Here is a 15822-nt window from a genome sequence, read left to right on the forward strand (position 1 = left end):
TTGGACACTGTTCAGAAGGATATTTGGCCGTATGTCGGTTGTAGCGCCTGATAAGTAAGTGATGAAGTGATATGATGAGGTGGAAAATCGCTTCGTTGCTGATCCGTTTCCTCGCTCCCTTATAATTTGCACAGCAATTATGCACGAGCTTTTCAGCTTTGCATGCAAACGTACTGCTCGCCATAAAAAGCACCGAAAAGCTCGAAACTGAGCACACTCTGATAGCTCAAAATCGAATTCAAATTTTGAAAAACCTTCGTTTTTTTAACGGTCAAATCAAACATTTTTTCAACCCCTGCCCCTCTGTCCATCAAACCGGTACGGTGGTTTTAGGGCACACAAACACGGTTCCATAACTTTAATGGGGAGCCTCGGCATTTTATTTTATTTCTTCGCTTTTACTTTCTACATTTTTTTATGAGTGCTTATCTTATCACTATTTACCAGGTAGCCCCGTCGAGTTTCTGTTAAAATTGTTAATACTTTTTTGTTTAAAATTTGTTTAAGATTTGTATACTTCTAATGACCCGATACGTGACTACGATGGGCACCGCAAAAAGTGCATTTTTGCAGACTTACCTTTCTAGATTGCATGTCATAAACGAATATTTTTAATAAATCTTCCCCAAAATAGGCCCAAATATTCTTGAAAAGTTGACGTTTAATATGTTATTCACTTGTAAAAATGAAGTGGAATGGCTTCTGGACAATTTTTTTTTAAATGAGCTATTTTTCGGCCTGAATTAACCAAAGCTTCCCCCTAATAACCATCGATCTTTTTACGGGCTATTACATTTTCCCCTTCATTTCATAATTGTGTACCGTTACTTTTACAACTTTATGTTAAAACAAAAAGGGGTGTGATCGAATGACTCCTATCGCCACTTACCGCAGCAAAACATAAGAAACCAAACGTCGCCAAGAAGACGGTCACACAAAGTGTACCGTCTATTATAGAAAGTTTACAAAACTACAAAATTAAAAGGCCGCTGACTTCTTAGTATAGGCAAGATCTACGTGTACCGAAAGCCCCGTCAAAATCCATAACGATAAGGACCACCCCAGCTGTAATGATGCACATTCGTCAACCATCACAGAGCACCCATCACCGCATAGCTTTACGTCGTCAGCCAACGCCCAATTATGCTCAATTACTGATACGGACACCCACCTTTGCTTGCTTTCTTGCTTGCTTGATCACAATCACCTCAATCGTGACGATTTCATCGAGCCTTCCACGATCACCTCACAGACGAAAAGGGAGTTTCGCGTGAAGGAATGCTCCTTTTGTTGCACGTCTCGCCAGGATATTGCTTCTAGGCGGCAACATAAATCATGACCATCAATTTTACCCGATAACCCACTGCACAGTGCCAACATCGATCTACTAATTGACCCACATTTTACGCAATGGCCGCTACCGGAGCCACCAGCCACGGCGACCAGAAGTGATCGAGTTTCAATATCATGATATCGAATCCGCACGCACCGAAAGCACGTCCACGAACTCGAGAGGTGGCCGCCCCACCGCACACTCCAATGGGGGAAGGGCTATTTGCAATACGGGGAAATAGTCAGCTGGCCATCCGCGATCCAAGCGGTGGCACGAGCGAAAGAAGGAAAGAAGGAAAAGCCCATCTAATGCCCTGACACCGAGTTTCCGCGCCTTATGCTTCGTTTCCGTATGGCCAGTGGCCGCCGCGTCGGGGGAAACGCAAAACCCTCCTGGCCACTTGAGCGGTGATGAAAGAGAAAGGGATCGCCATCGTCGGTGGTGGTGGTGGCACTCACTAAACCATGTTTCTAGTGCCGGTGCACGATCGGGTGGCGATCGGGTTGCATTTTCCGCATACGGATAGCGGCGTTTTGGGGGTGTTGAATGAAAACGAAAGAAGTAAACCAACCCATTCGATCACCAAGAATCCCTTCGATCGGGTGTTTTGATTCGGGAGTCTTTTGGTTGGCGTATGGTGGTGGATGTATAAAAAGCAGCGTTCGCCATCCATCGGTTATCCATTGTTGTGCCCGGTGTCTTGATGTGCAGTTCGATTCAGTGATCATCTCATTTGTGCTGCCCGAAAACATGAGTCCTTTAGTGAGTACTCTCGATCGTGTACGTGTGTGTGTGTGTGTGTGTAACGTGAGCGTGTGTTCCTTCATAATTTCGATTCCTTCTTCCCGCAGATGTGTTGTTCGTCAGTGGTCACGGTAGGGTTGTTGCTGCTGGTGCTGCAGGGTGCCATTCAGGAGGCGAACGGGAAGTACGTGTACAATGATTCGGAAGAGAACGTGCTCGATGTGAAGTACCTTGAGGCGCTGGAAAACCTCAAGGAAGCTCACGCTCACGCCGGGGGTCAGATCCATTCGACCGTTTCGGAAAAATCCAAATCCTATCCGGTGCCCGTGTTCCAGAAGGTTGGCGTACCGGTGCCCCATCCGGTGCCCATCGCTGTGCCGCACTACATCAAGGTCTACATTCCGCAACCGTATCCGCTGCAGGTGAACGTGGAGCAACCGATCAAGATCCCGATCTACAAAGTGATCCCGAAGGTGATCGAGAAACCGGTCCCGTACACGGTCGAGAAACCGTACCCGATCGAGGTGGAGAAACCGTTCCCCGTGGAGGTGCTGAAGAAGATCGAGGTCCCCGTTCCGAAACCATTTCCGGTTCCGGTGACCGTCTACAAGCACATCATGCAGAACGAGAAAACGCATCGTAACTGGCATTTCTAGGATATCGGCGTGGGAGAGGTTGGATGGGAAAAAATGGTCGAAAATGGTGTTAAGTATATTCGACGACGAATATACTTCGATTTATGTGTGAGCAACATTTGCTTGATGCACCCCGTATTTAAATCCGATCGCTTGTAAAATCCACTTTCCGTTCGGCCCCACTTCCGGGCGAAAGATGAATAAAGTATTTCTACGCTGCATTTCAAGTGGTTTTGGTGTGGAGAGAAATGGCTGAAAGAACTGATTGAAAACTATTCCAATATCTCATGGGCATGTACGATCAATAATGCGAGTAGTGATGTGTTTCTGTTAGTCACCCAGGCGATCGTTTTTTTGCCGGTTGCCTAGTCAAGGTTTCCGGCCAAGGCCAATCTGTGCAAGCCAAGAGCAGTAGTGGACCTTTCGGGACAGGAAAATGTGTTGGATACATCGCTGGACGATCGCTATCACCTTCGCCTTCCTACTGGCCAATGTACCGCCTGTCTCGACAGTGAACGACCGTCCGTACAGGTTCGACCTGCGAGGATCCGTCACCACCCATGTAGACATTTGAATCGGTATGGCGGAATTGGGAGGAACCCATGTAGACATTTGAATCGGTATGGCGGAATTGGGAGGAAATCACGACTTTTTTGGGACTTTTTCATCGGTTCTCGGCGTCCAATCGGTACAGCACAGTGAACCTGTCAAAGTGTTAGCGCGGTTGCAGTTCGGTAAGTTGCTCCAGCGAGAAAAGTGGTTTTATTCATTAAAGTCCAACATTTTCCACGGTGTTTTCAGTGCAATGGATGCTGGAGATGATGCAGAAGCCGTTTAGGATGGAGTTCATTTCGTTAACGAAGAACAACCTGACTGTGTGTATGTTGAAGGAAGGTTCTGGGTGAACAGAAGATATCGCAATAGATGTTTCCTCGGCTGTTCAGCGCTTTCCTGTGACTCGAATGTGATTCAGTGTTGTTATAAAAGTGATATATAATATGCTAAAATACATAAAATGTTTCAAAAATACAATTATCTGAAATTAGTTTTCTGCTTCTCAAAACAAACCCTTCAGAAACAGCACCAATACCGCACCGGTTGGACTGGAACCGATTCGAGGCCGTTTTTACACCGTCCCATACTGCCAATCGTGGGATAAAGTCGCACTTTTTTCCCAGGACAAAAGTACACCTTTGTCCTACAAAAACGGCGTACTTTCCACCCTTGGGAAATCACGACTTTTTTGGGACTTTTTCATCGGTTCTCGGCGTCCAATCGGTACAGCACAGTGAACCTGTCAAAGTGTTAGCGCGGTTGCAGTTCGGTAAGTTGCTCCAGCGAGAAAAGTGGTTTTATTCATTAAAGTCCAACATTTTCCACGGTGTTTTCAGTGCAATGGATGCTGGAGATGATGCAGAAGCCGTTTAGGATGGAGTTCATTTCGTTAACGAAGAACAACCTGACTGTGTGTATGTTGAAGGAAGGTTCTGGGTGAACAGAAGATATCGCAATAGATGTTTCCTCGGCTGTTCAGCGCTTTCCTGTGACTCGAATGTGATTCAGTGTTGTTATAAAAGTGATATATAATATGCTAAAATACATAAAATGTTTCAAAAATACAATTATCTGAAATTAGTTTTCTGCTTCTCAAAACAAACCCTTCAGAAACAGCACCAATACCGCACCGGTTGGACTGGAACCGATTCGAGGCCGTTTTTACACCGTCCCATACTGCCAATCGTGGGATAAAGTCGCACTTTTTTCCCAGGACAAAAGTACACCTTTGTCCTACAAAAACGGCGTACTTTCCACCCTTGGGTGGTGAGTTTGGTGACTTTGGTGAGTTCGTTGGTGGAAAGTATGCAGCCTTGTTGCTGTTGCGGACTATGTGTACTGGTCCAAGCGACAGCCGTCAATCTGGTTGTCAAAGCAAGTGTCAAACCGACAGCTGTCACTCTCTTTTGCCTTCAGGTTTTCCGTGAGAAACACGTTCGTGATTTTACGTGCAAATTTTCATCGAAAAAATGGGTTTCGCCAACTTGTGGTACTCGCATCCACGTAAATATGGACAGGGCTCGCGCTTCTGGTGAGTTTCGTGTATAAATCATGTCCCCCACGGACCGAAATCGACGTAAAACCGAGGGCTGCGAGGTGCGCTTGTAGGCACGTGTACCGCGCGCTGCGGCACTCGCCATCTTGCAGCCGCTTCCCTGTGTGCGAAGCGGAAACAATAATCTATGGTCTTTCTTTGGATTGCTTTTAGCCGTGCCTGCTCCAACAACCACGGAATGATCCGAAAGTACGGGCTGAACATTTGCCGACAGTGCTTCCGCGAGTACGCCAAGGATATTGGCTTCAGGAAGGTAAATATGGAACGCGTCTCGGTGTATGGGAGGGGTGACCGGAATAGGGTGGATGACAACATACCAGGGCAGAAGAACGGGCCAAGAACTTTAGCTACCAGACGCTTTTGGAATATGTTATGCTAATTAACTGCTTACAGACTACCTAGACAAGTAGAATAGTATGGTTGTCCTGGGTTTGTTCGATACTTTTTACATTATTTTCACTTCCTTATCGCCTTCTAAGATTCTTCAAAGGAAAAAATGTTATTTTTAAGCGCACAAAATCCACACAGAACCTATTCCGAATGACTAACGATTTTATATTTCTGCCTCATTTTCCACAAAACGCAAAATTAATGAATGCATTTTCATCTTTACCATTTCAGCTGGATTAAACCAGAGATCCATTCTCAGATTTCCTCCCATACGGCATCAAGAAAGATTTGCAAACTTGTTGGCAGTGGTGATATGTGAGGAATAAAATGTCTGCAAATACATAACCTAAAATCGATCCTTCTGGCCTGGATCTGTTCTTTATCTGCAACTATGGCAACTGTAATTGTGATGACACGGGGAGCTGCTCCACGGAACAAACGGAACATTTATAGCCCATGTTTGATGATTGCACGGATACACACTCCATGAAATTGATCCCCACCGACATGGAGGTTCTGGGTCGCACTCAATCGGAAACCGTGACAACTTTCTCTCTTAATGGGTCAGAATGTAAGCATTTCGAGGTCGCTCGGTAGCAGATGTTTTCGGCAATCGGGCACAACAGAAGACTCCATCAGCTAAAATTAGTAATTTGCTTACATTGCTGACGCTGAAGCTCGCTTCAGAATATTTTCTCAGCTGATCGTCAACGTTGCCGAATCACCCAAATTCCTTTCTCTGGGTCATGTTTATTTACTTGCTCTCACTCGTCTCGTTAGAGGTATTCTAGAGTTTTTCGCTGGATCCCATTTAAATGCAGTTCGATTATGGCAATAAATAGTCTGTGTCTGTCGCTCGGATTTCCACGGAATAAAAGCAATCCGGATCGTTCGCTACTTTGTATCGAAATGTACCATGCTGCTGACCCTGTTTAACACGGCAACAGGATATTCATTGTCTTCGTGCGGCCACTCCTGCATTTTTCCATGTTAAACATCCCACGGCGGCGACGACGACGAAGACGACGTCAGCATCAATCGGATCAGAGCAGATTTGAAGCGGTGCGTAGGAAGCATCAAACACTCGAGAAACCAATAAAAATCATGAAACGGATGTGGATGGATGGAGGATGATTTATTTTGCGTGCCGTATCTTCGGCGAATAACGGCCACGAGACATCACTCAACGAACCGTGACCGTGGGTTGCTGGATGTATACCGGCATCCAGAGCATGTTGAGTAATCATTCAAGTGATTCCTCCGTACCTTACCGCATGGCATGGTAGCAAACGTTCCTCAAGTCCTTCAAATGTGGCACGTTTGATTGACTAACTGCCGTTGGCACAGGAGTCGATTCATTAACTGGCGAGATCGAGGTATCAATCACGTGACTGGAATGTTAGAAAAAAAACACTGACGTGTATTCGGAGAACATCTCCTAATTAAATCGGTCGCGTGCTACCAAACGCTGATGCAATATCGAGCGCTCGCGATATACTCGAGCGAATGCAGCATGATAGGACTTTCAATGTTCTTCAGCACCGCGTGCAACGTTGGCACCGATCCCACCACGGGTCGTCTAGCCATCCCAACCCGATCATTGCGGGCACGAAAGAGGACGACGACGACGACGGCGTGCAGGGCACACTGGCTCTAAAAAAAGCACCTCCCGGAACCTGTAGCCTGCGGGTGGGTGTGAGCCACCCACTAGAACCCATTTCAAAACAGCTGATCGATCAGTCGACCGGTTCACTTGCGATAAGAATGTTGTACGAGCGGAAGCACTCACGGCGTGCCCCGACCACGCGGAACCACCACAGGAGACGTAAACAGTGGAAGGTAATAAATTCAGGACAACCAAGGGCAGTGGTGGTGGTGGTGGTTTGCGGGTGATAAATTTCCCAGAAAACGGGGGCACCCACCTTTCCCGTCAATGCGTCCCGGAAAACCCTTCCCCCGGTCCGTACTCCACGAGGTCGATAAACAACCTCCCCCTGGATTGGCCTGGGGCGGCAGGATAAGAGCTGCTCCTGTACACCGCGTGAAAAGCGATACTGCTGGTGAAATGTTGGTGCGTGTGTGTTTCAGAACAAAGAGCATCCGGTGTGTTGGAGGACATTTGATTGGCGGTTCTAATACGTCGCCGTCGTAATCGAAAGTGCTATCGAATGCCAAACTGTTACGAAATGCTCGATCACGCTCGATGGTGCCAACGCCGGGTTCTTGTTATTCAACAGCTTGTTTGCTTGTGTTTTGTTGTCTTCTTGTGATCTCGTGTGCTGCTGCGGCCGCTGCGAAGAACATTTTCAATGTTTCATTAAACCGCGCGGTGCGAAATCGATAAACTACCCGCTTGGTCCCGCGTAAACACGTGGTGCGAGCGGCGTTTGCGCGCGCTCGAGTGCGAATATTGAACAGGTGCCCGTGTGCCGTATCGTTTCTACTCTCTCTCTCACTCTATCTCTCTGCTCTTCTATAGTCTCCCTACAGAATCGACCTCGAGCATGACGATCATCACTACTTCATTCTGCCCATCCACAACAAGAACAGCTGGTATCGATCGTGCAACAAGCAGATCAATCGCGAATGGAAGCGTGTCCGCACGGAGAAGCTAAAAACGCTCGAGCTCTGTCAGGACATGCCGACCAGCATGATACTGTCCAGCGGTACGAGCGACCGTGTCCACGTGCTTGCCCTCTGCTCCATCTCACGTATCCCTTCCTGTGCCAAACGGTGCCTACTGGAGGTGATAGCGACCCAGGAGTACCTGTACTATCTTAACATCGAGCACATCTTCGTGGCGTTGCGGGACCAAAATGTGTTTCGTGCCAAGTTCCGGTACACCTTTACGAGAGCGCGGGCGTACGGTGACATACTGGAGCGCTCCGATCGGCGGGGTGTCCCCAAGTTCGTCCTCTCAACGACACCCGACCAGTGGATAGTGAAGCAGTACGAATCGTCAGAGGAGGATTTGTATAATCAGCGCCAGAACTGTTACTACTATTACTACTACAACGAGGAGGAGGACGACGATACCTACCAGGATTACTATAGCTACGTGAAGAAGCGTGTCGCTTATGATGTAAGTACCGCAATCCTCAGACATTTTTGATGCATAGTGAGAACTCAAACTGTATTGTAAACCTACCACCGACAGGGACCACCACCACCGACCTCGGACGAACCGTATCAGGTGGTAGCGATACACCGGTACCCGGAGCTAAAGGAGCAGTGCGTCCGGATGATTAATGCCGAATGGCCCCGCTCGCGGATGGCACGGTTCTGGGGTTTCGAGACCAGCACCGACACATTGCCGATTACGCTCGTGTTAACGCAGCTAATCGAGGGTGCGACGGTAGTACTGGGTCATGCCAAGGTATCCCCTGTACCGGCCGACGATAATGCGGCCTACGTTGAATCGGTGGTTGTGGACTATCGGTACCGGGGTCGTGGCATCGGTACACATCTCATGAACGAGGTCGAACAGTACTGCAAGAGCGTAATGAACATCAACCACATGTACATCGCGACCGACGGTCAGGAGGTGTTCTATGCTAAGCTGGGCTACATCTTCTGTAAAGCCATCAACATCTTCGGCACTCGTTCGACCCGTAACACCGTCAGCAAGAAGCACTGGATGCGCAAAGTCTTGTCGGACTGGGAACCGTACGTTGTGGCGGTAGACAGTGGCCAAACGGAGGATGGTACGGCGACGACAGTCAACGGAACTACACCAACATCACCACAGCAGCAGCAGCAGCACATGCTGGGCATGCTGGAGGCTGCTGTGGTTGCGAAACCGCAGGAGAAGCTGTGTGTCAACCAGCTCATCTGGAACATCCGAAACATCGTCTACAACCAAACCAACGTGACGTTCCGGAAGAGCAAAGGGGAGGAAATAGTTTGTGATTTGTTGATTCAAATGCACGCCATCTGAGCGGCCACGCGCAGCACCGCGCCATCATTAGGTATGAGTAATTTCACTAAAACAATGCAGGGATGCTCATGTTCAGTTAGCTGTATTGCTTTATTCCCTGTTACTTTGAAAGAAAGGAAATTTGTTTGAAAAATTCGACGCGATCCTGCGCCGACCGTCTGCTATGACAACGTGGCCGGCGAGTTAATCCAACCGCTCACCGATTTCTGGCGGCTGCTGTCATGGGGAGGGATCTCTCGGTTTCAGAAATAATCAAACAGCGCCCTCCCCCTAAATGCCACGGGCCGTAGCGAGAACGCGCAGGAAAGCGGTAGGATTAAAGCCATTCGAAAGGTAAAAATTTTCTCCAAGCGAACCGTGTCCTCCGTGCGGTGGTGCTCTGCGTTTGTTCGTTCAATTATCGTCGATTAGCTGTGGTTTGCTCGCCATTAATCTGTTCTCGATCGATCGAATCGTCGTCGTCGTCGTCGTCGCGTGGTATTGTTCCGCGTTTGCTAGCGGAAGCCCCGTTCGTTGGTTGCAAGCGTTAAGGACATTATTCCGGCCAGGGGCCGGACCCCAGCATCCAATGTTTGGTAACGAACGGTTAAACGGTGCCAGCAGCAGTAGCAGCAGCAGTAGCAGTAGCACCAGCAGCAGCACCAGCAGTACCAGCAGCAGCAGTAACGGCAGCTTGAAATGCTACAAAGAACCAACGGAAAAGGAACGGCATGGGCGCGAGGAAACGACGAGCCTGGCCAACGATTCGCGGCCCTCGTTCGCCTCGGTCTTCACGATCGAAAGCATACTTGGGCTAAACCATCACCATCACCATCACCATCACCACCAGCAGCAACAGCAGCAACAGCAACAGCAACAGCAGCAGCACCAGGACTTAAGGCAGGCCAAGGCGAGCGGTTCACTCGGCGATAAGCTGCTTTCGCCCGTGCCACAACGATTGGATGGTGCAGCGACGGTGGCCGCGTACGAACTCGAGCATACCAAACAAAGCCTATCGAACTACTTTCGCTGCACCGCGGCCAGCACGCTTCATCTGCCCTCGGCCAGCGATGCGAACCCCGCCACCGGTACCACGATGCTACCCGCGAACATTCTTGGAAGTAAGTTGCACCTCACCCTGCACTCTGGGTGGAAAAAGGGGAAAAGAGTTTCTTTGGCGCAAAACTTTCACTCACACCTCCGCGCTCTCCTTCTCTTCTTCCAGTAGCGTATCCATCGTCCTGCCACAGCTATCTGCAGCCCTCGGATCTGTTCGCGGCCCACCTGCACCAGCAGGTCGGGCTGGTCGCGTGCAACGGTAGCTTCCGGCCACGTTACCCCTTCCTCAGCACCGATTCGCACATCAAGCGAAAACGGCGGCATCGAACGATTTTCACCGAGGAACAGCTCGAACAGCTCGAGGCCACCTTCGACAAGACACACTATCCCGATGTGCTGCTGCGGGAAAAGTTGGCCATCAAGGTGGATCTAAAGGAGGAGCGTGTTGAGGTGAGTTCACAAAGAGAAGGAGTGAGAGGAAAAGACGAAAGTCCCGTCGTGGTCCCGGGGCTTTAGTGAAACCATGCGTTGAGAGCGACGCTCGCGGCACACGACGGCGAAGGTTATCGCAAAGTTTTACATGCGGCCACGCGCCATACCATAGGACCGGAACATCATGGCGCTGGTAATCAGAGTATTTAGCAATCGCGATCGAAACACTAACCCCACGCGAAAGTTGAAAGAAATCTTACCCTAGGCCCGGGGATGCCGACACAGAAGGTACAACTTTCTGTTCGGTCCCGAAGTTCGGTCCCGAGGTTTACAGCCCGGGTCCGGATAACTGATGAAGATATCTGGCGTTCCCGGCGTTATTAACGACTTTGTGTTCAAATAATCTACTGGATCTGGATGGGGTGGAATCTTTCGCTTCCATCTGGCACCTGGGGACACGATATAGACAACTCTACTACCATCTACTGGGATGATATTACTTAGCTCGCAATTCGGTCGTAGTCAACAAGGATATTCCCTCGGTTCCGGGAATAGTTGATTGATTCCTGGAGTCGGAAATGCTGCACCTCTTTTGAAGTACAACATCCACCATTTCCTGGAATTCGATTGAACCATCGGGCACTAAATTCCACTACTGCCGGGAGTGGCAAGGAACAGCCGCTTCCAGCGTTGGCGCAAATACCATGCTCCGAGTCAGCAATGCTAATATGTCCACCCCTCTTCCCTCTTTCCTTTGTTGCAGGTTTGGTTCAAGAACCGGCGTGCCAAGTGGCGGAAGCAGAAGCGCGAAGAACAGGAACAGTTCTCCAACTACGAGATTAACAGTAAAATACGGAAGCTGATCAACATCCCGGTAACGGCACAGGAGAAGCTTCGGCAACTGCAGCAAACTGGCATGTTCGGTACGGGGTCGACGGGCAAGGACAAACCGATGGTGGTGGTGCCAAAGTGCGATGAGCTGATGAGCAACAATAGCAATAGCGATGCGTCCGATGTGGAGGTGGTATGATAAAGCTGCAGTGGCCGATGGTGGTGCAGATGAAACCCGAGACGAAAGCTAAGCAATTCCGGTGGAGCCATGCAGGCAGGCAGGCAGATAGACAGGATGCAGTACCTTGAGGTACTCTGTAATCTTAGACACACGCACAAACACACAGACACATACACGCAGAGACTACTGTACATTAGGTGCATTTCGGTGTTTTGATGTTTCCCCTTGAATGTGGTCGGAGTGATGACGCTTCATGCGCGTCTCCTCGCGCATTAACGCTTTGCTGGTGTCGGATGGGGTCCGCTGCATTTCACAACACTTTCAGGCTAACTAAGTTAGGCGACGACGGATGGAGAAAGCTAAACACCACACTCATAGTGGTTGATAACGTCACTCATTACGGAACATGGCGGGAAAGTTGATGCGTGTGAAGCAAATAATAGTATTTTATTGTTTTTTATTGAACAATAAGTTAAGCAGTACTGCACCGGGTTCTCCACCAGCATCATGAGCCCCTTCACGTAAACATATGGAGTTGGATGTGATGTGTGCGAGCACGTTCACGCCGTTGCAGCGCCAGAGCTTCTGCGTCTCCTTCATCTCCTTCTGCAACAACCGACTCCTGTGCAAGTCCATAAAATAATCAAACGTACTAATAAATAACGAGTAAGTAACTCCAGCTGGAGCTGGGTAATCTGGTGGTTGGGTTTGGTGCGACGGGGTGGGGAGTTGGCCCCGTGGTGCACGTGAGCATTATCGTAAGCACGGATCCGCGGGGATGATGTCATGCCGTTAGTCGGCGCGGTCCCGCGATCTTTTGGGGGATCGAAACGCGAACATGATACGGAACCATACAAGGTCATAACAGCAGCCCCCCATTCCGTGTGTGTGTGTGTGTGTGCGTCCGCGTGCAATACTTTTTCACACAAATAGTCACAGCGTGTGTGCGGCCGAGGGTCCGAGAGGCGCGGCGACTTTAAGTATTAAGCAATTGTATCATATATTTAAGAGCATACCAGTGAGTGACACGCGTGTCTGGCGCAGATCCGGCTTCTGGTCTGTCTATTGTAACATAGCTCCCGGTGACTTGCGCACCTGTGGTGCCGAATTTCGAGGCGGATTTCGAGTCAACGTTGATAGGTTGTTTGTTTGTGCCCCACAGACTAGGGACTCCCGTATCCGAGGATGGTGCTGCTGCGCCTATCCTCCCTTAATAGACATTTTCCTGGCATAATCCAATTCCCATTTCTTGTCGGGGTTTGAAGATGCCTCGCTAGTATTATCCAAAAAACCACAAACAAACAAAACATAAACCAAAAACAAAAACCAAAACTCTTACATTCTACGTAATTATTGTGAAACTATCATGTGAATTCTTAATAAATATTCTACCGATAAATAACTCAAACCGCCGGCCAACAACCGACCCGTTTGGCAATACCGCGTCCGTTTGATGTTTTCGCCACGTTCCTCGTTCGTTAGAAGCAAAGCCCCGGGAGAGACAAATGCGCCACGTGTTAGACGACGACTAAGACGACGACGACGACGACAACGAGGCCGGTTGGTTTGGATTCCTGCTTGATTGCGTGGTCGCCAAACACCAAAACACATCCCTTGGTTCGTGTTCGATGTTCTGTTCTGAACTGTTTGATAAATATTTAATGCTCCGCTTCCCCCTCGCTCGTCTCAACCTCCCCCTTTTTGGTCACCGCTTGGGAATTGGGTTTGAAAGCTACGCAAAAGGACACTTATTGCCATCTTGTCACTGTGTGTCCGGTCCCACCGGACGCATGACGATTGTGAGAGGTCTCGGCCGACACGCGAAGGCGGAAAATTCTCCGAAAAAGGACGGTTTGACGGCGCATCTCGTACAGGAAGGGCGTAGAACCGTGACGCATCCTAACCCAACAATCACCATCGGGGCAGGAGACAGCCTAGATTCCCGCTTTTGATTGCTTTACTTTGAAAATCTTATTCCTTTTGGTATGTGCCTTGGAATTTACTTCCTCTGTCGGCCGAAGGCTTGCTGAAATCGCCGAATTATCGAATTCCATGACGCGCCACGGTGGCCGGAAGTCTGAGGTTTTAATCATTTTCTTTACTTCAGAACCGGCCAAGAGCCAGCTATGCTCCCGGTGTGAAAAAGGAAGTGTTTACCGAAAGAGGAGAGGAGAGCGGAAGATGATCGGCTTTAAAGATTAAGCAAATTTACATCTCGCTCCCCTCCCCCGACATCGGAAGCACCAAATGAACGGCTGCCGATTGAAGATCTTGCCGATTTACGCACCCCGGACGCCCGGTCGGTACGTCCATCATCACACGCATCAATCGAAACGATGATTGAATGTCGATCAATATGTGTCCGGGGGAATCGGAATCGGTTCCGAACCGCAAGGCCGGCTAAAATGTAAGGTTAGGTAATGGCGGCAGCGGCAGCAAGATGGAAGAAAAAACTCAAAACAAACATTCCAATCCGTTGCCGGGTGTTTGCGTGCGTGCGTACCGTGATGATGATGATGAGGATGAGGGGGGTTGAGGAAAGCACCCCGAGCAAGAACTTGCCACCACCCCCCCCCCCCCCAAACATGCCTTTTCCCCGCCCGGAGGGGGGGGGGGGAGACCTCTCGTGGGGCCTCCGGTTGTTTTATTTCTTTCTTTGCTATCCATTAAACTTCATCAAACAATCTTTCCACGCGGTCGCCGCTACCGCTACCAACGAAGATGCTCCTCGGTTGGCTCGGACGGCAATGGCCGGAGGATGGATCGCCTGGGGGGCGACGCGCATACGGTACGCGACGCTGGCCAGTGCAGGCAGTCCGGGGCGGCAGCAGTTTGGCAGTTAAAATCGGAACGAAAACTACGGAACGAGCTCGTTTACGACTGACTGTGATCGCTTATCAGGAATTGTTTTCTCTTCTCGGCCCCATTTTGTACCGGACCGTTCGACGCTCCCGCTTCTATTGTGCACACCATTTTGTGCCCACGATTATGGGCGAGATCGTTGCCCTCGCTAGCTTTTCGCGGAAAGCCGGAGAAAATGCGGACGAAACGTGGTGCCGACCATCGACCAAATCGATCAATCGCCATTATTGGGAAGCGATTTACGGATTTACTCGCTAATACCCACGCACCGGCGGGAGTGCCAGCCGTCATGTGCCAGCCTGACAATCGCATCTCGCAAAGGATACCGTGCACGCACACCAACGCAACCGGTTGATAACCGGTTGATAGCCCTCTCTCTCTCTCGGAGCAGCACCCCCCGGGGGGGAAGATTAGCACTAGGTACTGCCGTTGCCTATTATTGTGACCGATAGCAGCAGAGGTGGAAACGGCTTCAATCCGCCACAAATTGATATAATCGCTGTGGTCATAGCTGCTCCACGGGAGTTCGACACTTCCTGCAGCTCACGTGGTAAATGCCCCAAAGTCACCGAACCGTTCGTACCGAGAAAACGAGATGCTCCACGGAGCGGACCTGTGCGGCTTGAACCTAAAAATAAAGCGAAACGAATCTATTTGGCCGACTGGGCAAACAAACAAAGCCGCTGACCAACGGAGCAGCCAGCCAGCCAGCGTTTCGTCCTTGGTTTTTGCTTAGGCAGAAGGGTTAGGCTTGGTCAAATATTACCTCCCGAAACACACATTTCGACACACACACACACACACACACACACACGGTGAGTCCGAGTCGGTTGGTGGTCTCGGTGGTCTCGGTTTCTCCGGGAAGTTACCGGCGAGAGACACACAACAGCGCCGGAGCGCCAACAGCAGGGAAGCTCATCCATTACACTCCAGCCAGTCCAGCCGGCCTGCCGGTAGTCATTGTGGCGCTCCGGTAGTAGTAGCGATAAACGTCGGCCACAGACCTAGAAGTGCCCCGTTTTTGAGTTCAGAAAACGTAGCCAGTAGGCTGTGGTTTAGACCTTTTGTGCGTGTTTTCCACGGCACCTCTAATCTCAGCATACCGATTGCGCCTTTAAAGAGTCGTTATGGTAACCGTACCGTCTGTACCGCTCACTTTTCTACCTTTCGTCCATACACATGTCAAGACATAGTAGTAGCAGTAGTAGTAGTAGAGACCGTCAAGTTCCCAATCAGGGTTCGATCCAAAAATAAAGAACCAAAATGGAACCAAACGAAACGGCAAGAGAAAGACATTTCTACTCCACGTCCTCGGTAGAGGTGGTGGTG

At 49.6% G+C, this 15822-nt stretch overlaps 4 protein-coding genes across 5 annotated transcripts; all 4 read left to right on the top strand.

Moving 5' to 3' along the window:
* The first annotated feature begins 2083 nt into the window (after positions 1 to 2083).
* Positions 2084 to 2733, top strand: LOC125951846 (MAGE-like protein 2). The gene is made up of 2 exons (XM_049680925.1): positions 2084 to 2095; positions 2185 to 2733. The coding sequence occupies exons 1-2, from the start codon at positions 2084 to 2086 to the stop codon at positions 2731 to 2733; spliced, it is 561 nt and encodes a 186-aa protein (XP_049536882.1).
* A 1932-nt stretch (positions 2734 to 4665) lies between these two features.
* On the top strand, positions 4666 to 5566 carry LOC125948223 (40S ribosomal protein S29). Its single transcript, XM_049674062.1, has 3 exons — positions 4666 to 4798; positions 4976 to 5075; positions 5444 to 5566. Exons 1-3 carry the CDS (start codon positions 4737 to 4739, stop codon positions 5450 to 5452), a joined length of 171 nt encoding a protein of 56 aa, XP_049530019.1. The 5' UTR covers positions 4666 to 4736; the 3' UTR covers positions 5453 to 5566.
* A 1219-nt stretch (positions 5567 to 6785) lies between these two features.
* Positions 6786 to 9202, top strand: LOC125948174 (uncharacterized). Of its 2 annotated transcripts, none has more exons than XM_049673990.1 (3): positions 6786 to 7051; positions 7692 to 8294; positions 8370 to 9202. In XM_049673990.1, exons 1-3 carry the CDS (start codon positions 6977 to 6979, stop codon positions 9147 to 9149), a joined length of 1458 nt encoding a protein of 485 aa, XP_049529947.1. In that variant the 5' UTR covers positions 6786 to 6976; the 3' UTR covers positions 9150 to 9202. The 2 variants fall into 2 exon arrangements, with proteins under 2 accessions (XP_049529947.1, XP_049529946.1); XM_049673989.1 differs by lacking the exon at positions 6786 to 7051 and adding an exon at positions 7070 to 7283.
* Positions 9203 to 9423: 221 nt separating this feature from the next.
* LOC125951854 (homeobox protein goosecoid-like) lies at positions 9424 to 11649 on the top strand. Its single transcript, XM_049680936.1, has 5 exons — positions 9424 to 9459; positions 9853 to 9977; positions 10044 to 10249; positions 10354 to 10637; positions 11383 to 11649. The coding sequence occupies exons 1-5, from the start codon at positions 9424 to 9426 to the stop codon at positions 11647 to 11649; spliced, it is 918 nt and encodes a 305-aa protein (XP_049536893.1).
* Positions 11650 to 15822: the final 4173 nt, after the last annotated feature.

The sequence above is a fragment of the Anopheles darlingi genome, chromosome 2, assembly GCF_943734745.1.
Source record: "Anopheles darlingi chromosome 2, idAnoDarlMG_H_01, whole genome shotgun sequence".
Lineage (NCBI taxonomy): Eukaryota > Metazoa > Arthropoda > Insecta > Diptera > Culicidae > Anopheles > Anopheles darlingi.

Excerpts from the sequence above, each read along its gene's own strand:
- LOC125948223 (XM_049674062.1), top strand. The coding sequence starts at position 4,737 with ATGGGTTTCGCCAACTTGTGGTACTCGCATCCACGTAAATATGGACAG. Across the intron at positions 4,799-4,975 it reads GGACAGGGCTCGCGCTTCTG|CCGTGCCTGCTCCAACAACC; the intron begins GTGAGTTTCGTG and ends GATTGCTTTTAG.
- LOC125951854 (XM_049680936.1), top strand. The coding sequence starts at position 9,424 with ATGCCACGGGCCGTAGCGAGAACGCGCAGGAAAGCG. Across the intron at positions 9,978-10,043 it reads CACCATCACCATCACCACCA|CGGTTCACTCGGCGATAAGC; the intron begins GCAGCAACAGCA and ends GGCCAAGGCGAG. Across the intron at positions 10,638-11,382 it reads TAAAGGAGGAGCGTGTTGAG|GTTTGGTTCAAGAACCGGCG; the intron begins GTGAGTTCACAA and ends CCTTTGTTGCAG.
- LOC125948174 (XM_049673989.1), top strand. The coding sequence starts at position 7,146 with ATGCGTCCCGGAAAACCCTTCCCCCGGTCCGTACTCCACGAGGTCGAT. Across the intron at positions 7,284-7,691 it reads ATACTGCTGGTGAAATGTTG|TCTCCCTACAGAATCGACCT; the intron begins GTGCGTGTGTGT and ends GCTCTTCTATAG. Across the intron at positions 8,295-8,369 it reads AGAAGCGTGTCGCTTATGAT|GGACCACCACCACCGACCTC; the intron begins GTAAGTACCGCA and ends TACCACCGACAG.